Consider the following 4,367-nt stretch of genomic DNA (forward strand, 5'->3'; position numbering starts at 1 on the left):
GCCGACGGCCGGCTGCCCTCGGCGTAGCCACGCCTGGCCCTCGGCGTAGGCTACGCCGACGGTGGCCCTCGGCGTATCTGGTCGGCGTACAGCTCCCTCGGCACACGGCACAGTGCCGTCGGCGTAGTACCGGCCGTCGGCGTACGCCGTCTATGCCGATGGTGCGTGTTCACCCTCGGCGCCTCGTTGCGTGGCGCCGTCGCCGTTAACGGCAAGCCACCGTACGCCGACGGCCTGGCCCTCGGCGTAGCATGATCCATGCAGCCAGGCCTCCTCGCGGGGGGGCGACGTGGCCCGCCGTGGCGCCGCCAGCTGGGCCTCTACGCCGACGGCCTGGCCCTCGGCGTATGCATGATCCATGCAGCCAGGCCTCCTCGCGGGTGGGCGACGTGGCCCGTCGTGGCGCCGCCAGCTGGGCCTCTACGCCGAGGGCAACCCCCTCGGCGTATGCATGATCCATGCAGCCAGGCCGTGGACACGCGGCAGCACCTGGGCGCGTCGGGCTACGCCGAGGGCAACCCCCTCGGCATAGACCTGACCATATGGCCCTATGTCAGGGTCTATGCCGACGGCATTACCCTCGGCATAGGCGCCTGCCATTTTTTTTCCTATTTCAGTTCCAGTTCCAGTTGCAATGCAATCCAGTTCCAGTTCATATAATCGACCAAATTCGACCAAATTCACATAAATATCATATAATCGACCAAATTCATCCAAAATCGACCAAATTCATCATAATTCACATAAATATCATATAATCCACATAATACCATACATGGTGCACATAATAGCATACAAGCGGAGAGCGGAGAGTGCCATGTCATCCAAATACATAGTAGTAGCAAGCAAGCCCTAGTTCTAAGCTGACTAGCGAAGGAAGGACCCGGGCGGAGTGTGTCCGCCCTTATCGTTGGCGAAACGAGCAGCCCGGGGTTGCGCGCCGGTAGAAGCTGCAGAAGAACCACCTGGAGAAGGACCGGTGCTACGCCCAGGAGAAGTCGACGGAGAGGCACCGGGAGTAGTCCCAGGAGTAGTCGACGGAGAGGCACCAGCAGAACGCCCAGGAGACAGACCACCTTCATAAACCGGTGTGACCTCGCGCCCACCCGGCGAGGCCTGGTTCCCGGAGCATCCCGTTCCCTACGTGTTCCCTACATGTTAGCAACTTGCGAGGCGGAGGGAAGTGGTAACTACGGGTTTGGCAAAGAACTTACCTCCGGTGTGGATCCGTAGTAAGTCGCAGCGAAAGCTGCCCTCGATGGCATGATAGGCATGTCCCCCGCCACGGGAACTCGAGCCGGTGCCGGTGTACCAGTAGACATAGAAATCATCATTTCCTGCAAGATAGGTTACAAGTTAGGCTTTGCAGAAATAAAGCATCAAACTGAGACTTGTCATCTACTAGCGAGAAGAAAGATTCAGACTTACTCCTATATACGCCATGTAGGCCGTATTCTGCCTATTCCACTGGGCAGCGGCCTGCTGATACGCTTCATTGCAGGCTTCGAAGGCCGCCTCGAACTCAGGCTACAATTTCAGAAGCAATGAATCTCGTAAACACTTAGCCATGTAGGAAGGAAAACCGGAAAGAGGATGAAAATGAGGAAAACTTACATCGTAGGCGGGTGGACGAGCAGGCCGTGGACGAGGCTGGGGGCTGTCGGCGGTGAGGGTATGCTTGAGACGCGTGTAGCTCGTGGAGTGGGTAGGCTTGACCGCCTTATTCAGAAAGGGGAAACGGCCATGCGGACGCCCGTGCCCCGACAGGACCAACGACTCCTCGTCGACCGGAATGCTCAAGGGGTCATCCACCTCGGGGTGACGAGACTTGACCATGTCGCAGTAGTCCTCCTTGGCGGCCTTGGCATTGCCGTAGTACTGTGGCTGAGGCAATGCGGGATTGGGCTTCTGCTTCGTCCGCATCATGTCATATATCTGGGCATCATGAAGCACCACCCCAGGTGGTGCCTCGGCCACCTGCATCGCGAAAAGAAAAGTTAAGCGTACCACAAATGAGACATGACGGGAAATGAAAGAAGGTCGTTCCATGTATATACATACCTTTTTCCCCTTGAAGCGGGTGTAGTCGCGGTTTCCGCGCGATGTGTGCCACCAGTGCCTCGGTTCTCCATGTTACGCCTCGACACGGCTGCAAACTCCTCGTCCTGCCTGAGCCACCTCGCCCTAATCAGCTCCTCCCATGCTTCCCTATGCTGCTCGGCCCACTCGGGACAAACCTGAAAACGCAATACTCAGCTCAAGATAATTCAATGAAAACTTAGCAGCAATGTAGAATCTCATTGACATTTTACTCACCGACATGTACTCCTCAATGGTCATTGCCCATTCCTCCGTAGGCTGGTTACCAACATAGTACTCCTTCTTGACCCTCTTACCCTTGTTAGCCCAGAAGGCACTAGCGCTGGTGAACTTTTGGTTGTACCACTGCTGCGGTGTCAACCTCTCGCAAGCGCCACGCAAAGTGAGACGCGCCTGCGTCTCATGCTCCGGGTCCACACGATAGAAGCACTTCAATCATGCATAAATCAGTTGTGAAAGTCATGAGTTAGCACATTAGGGTCATTAACTATGAACGGTGCTCGAGAAATATATGCCTTACCCAGAACTTGGTGGTCACAGCCTCAGCGGTGTCGCGAAGCCTACGGCAGGGGCATCCTCATAGTCCGCCCAAGTAGTGGCTAGCTTCGTCGCGCCACCGGGGACCGTGCTAAGGGGAGTGTATCTGCCGGGCCAGAACTTCTTAATCAGAGCCCCAAGCAAGCTGTTAGGCATGCGGGGGGGCTTGGCATCCCATGTCCAGTTGCTGCAAATAAATCACACATTAGTACACATGCCAAATTGTTTATTATGCCCAAGATGAAAATACATGTTCGAAATTTCTGAAGTAGTACACTTACTCATCGCTCGAAGGAATGATAAGGGCCTTGTCATCATGGGTCTTCGGCTCCTTCCTCGCATCGGGGACTCTAGCTTCTCCACGAAGCTTCAAGGGCTTCGGCGCACCCCCATCCTCCATCACCTCCAACTCAGCCCTAGAGTCCGACTCGTGTGTAGACTCCGTCTCCATCTCCACCTCCCCACTAGACGGACCCTCTAGGTACAACTCAGGAGCCACGTCACCAGAAGCGGAGGGTGGCTCGTCAAAGTCCATGTGTACCCCACCGCCACCTCGTCCTCCACCTCGTCCTCCTCGTCCTCGTCCTCGTCCTCCACCTCGTCGTCCTCGTCCTCCATCGGTACCATCGGCGTAACGCGGATTTTGCACCGGGGCTCGATCACTCCGTCTAGTGGGTCTAGGAATATTCCTCTTCACCTGCGCCAGCGTCTTAAGCAAGCTCTCGGAGTCTGCCTTGCCGCTGCTCATATTGTCCAGTCACCTGCATTGAGAAGAATAAAACAGTTAAGCACAAAGACATATTATATGAAGATACTAAGAATAAAAGACACAATGCAATTAAGAAGCATGTTGAGGTAATAAAATGAAGATACTAAGAATAAAACGCACAATGCAATTAAGAAGCATGTTGACATAATAAAATGAAGATACTAAGAATAAAACGCACAATACAATTAAGAAGCATGTTGACATAATAAAATGAAGATACTAAGAATAAAAGGCACAATGCAATTAAGAAGCATGTTGACAAATAAATACTAAGAATAAAAGACCCTCACCAGCCATCATCGCTCTCACGCTCACTCTCATACTCCGTCTCTTTCTCTTTCTCTGGCTCACTATCACTATCACTATCTTGTGAGTACAAAGTTGAAGGGTCGACGGGTGGAGGCTCATCATAATTGTCATTCGCCTCAAGTAACTTCTCGAGCATAGATATGTCCTTTAGATCCACCACTGACTCACCACGAGTTTCTGCATCGTTCCCGAGGTTCTCTTGAACAAACGGTTCTAAAATGTATTACCCGTCGTCCTGTTCCTCTTGATAGAAAATCCCCTCGTATGTCACGGGGTCAATGTTGTTGTAATCATCATCAGAGGGAATCGGTAGGTTACCATGTGGCGATACCTGGAAGACGACTTCCCAACCCTTGAGTTCCGCTTTCTGGCATGGGTAGGGCAAATAATAAACTTGCTTGGCTTGGTGAGCCACCACAAAGACATCGGCTCCGCTATAGGTGGTTGAAGGCTTAACTTCAACTAACCCAATGGACTTATCACTTCTCTGTCCACCTATTGGGTCGAACCAATGACACTTGAACACGACGATATTGAGTTGCACGTTCGTACGATTGAATGTCAACTCGTATACACTTTGTAACCTTCCGTAGTAATCAAACTTGTTGGCTCCTTTGGTGAAGACCCCAGTATTTATCGTTTTGGGATTCGG

The 4,367-nt window shown here is 52.8% G+C and overlaps 1 protein-coding gene across 1 annotated transcript; it reads right to left on the reverse strand.

The window, feature by feature from the left end:
• Positions 1-1,190: 1,190 nt before the first annotated feature.
• On the reverse strand, positions 1,191-2,091 carry LOC139835089 (uncharacterized). The gene is made up of 4 exons (XM_071825070.1): positions 2,062-2,091; positions 1,615-1,977; positions 1,429-1,527; positions 1,191-1,337 (listed from the first exon to the last, which is right to left on the reverse strand). Exons 2-4 carry the CDS (start codon positions 1,924-1,926, stop codon positions 1,191-1,193), a joined length of 558 nt encoding a protein of 185 aa, XP_071681171.1. The 5' UTR covers positions 1,927-1,977; positions 2,062-2,091.
• Positions 2,092-4,367: the final 2,276 nt, after the last annotated feature.

Source organism: Lolium perenne, chromosome 2 (genome assembly GCF_019359855.2).
Source record: "Lolium perenne isolate Kyuss_39 chromosome 2, Kyuss_2.0, whole genome shotgun sequence".
Taxonomy (NCBI): Eukaryota; Viridiplantae; Streptophyta; class Magnoliopsida; order Poales; family Poaceae; genus Lolium; species Lolium perenne.

What these genes read in the sequence shown, in the direction of transcription:
- LOC139835089 (XM_071825070.1), bottom strand. Translation starts at nt 1,926, where the DNA reads ATGATGCGGACGAAGCAGAAGCCCAATCCCGCATTGCCTCAGCCACAG. An exon ending in CTCGTCCACCCGCCTACGAT is followed by an intron (nt 1,528 to 1,614) that starts GTAAGTTTTCCT and finishes CTGAAATTGTAG; the next exon opens with CCTGAGTTCGAGGCGGCCTT. An exon ending in CCTACATGGCGTATATAGGA is followed by an intron (nt 1,338 to 1,428) that starts GTAAGTCTGAAT and finishes CCTATCTTGCAG; the next exon opens with GAAATGATGATTTCTATGTC.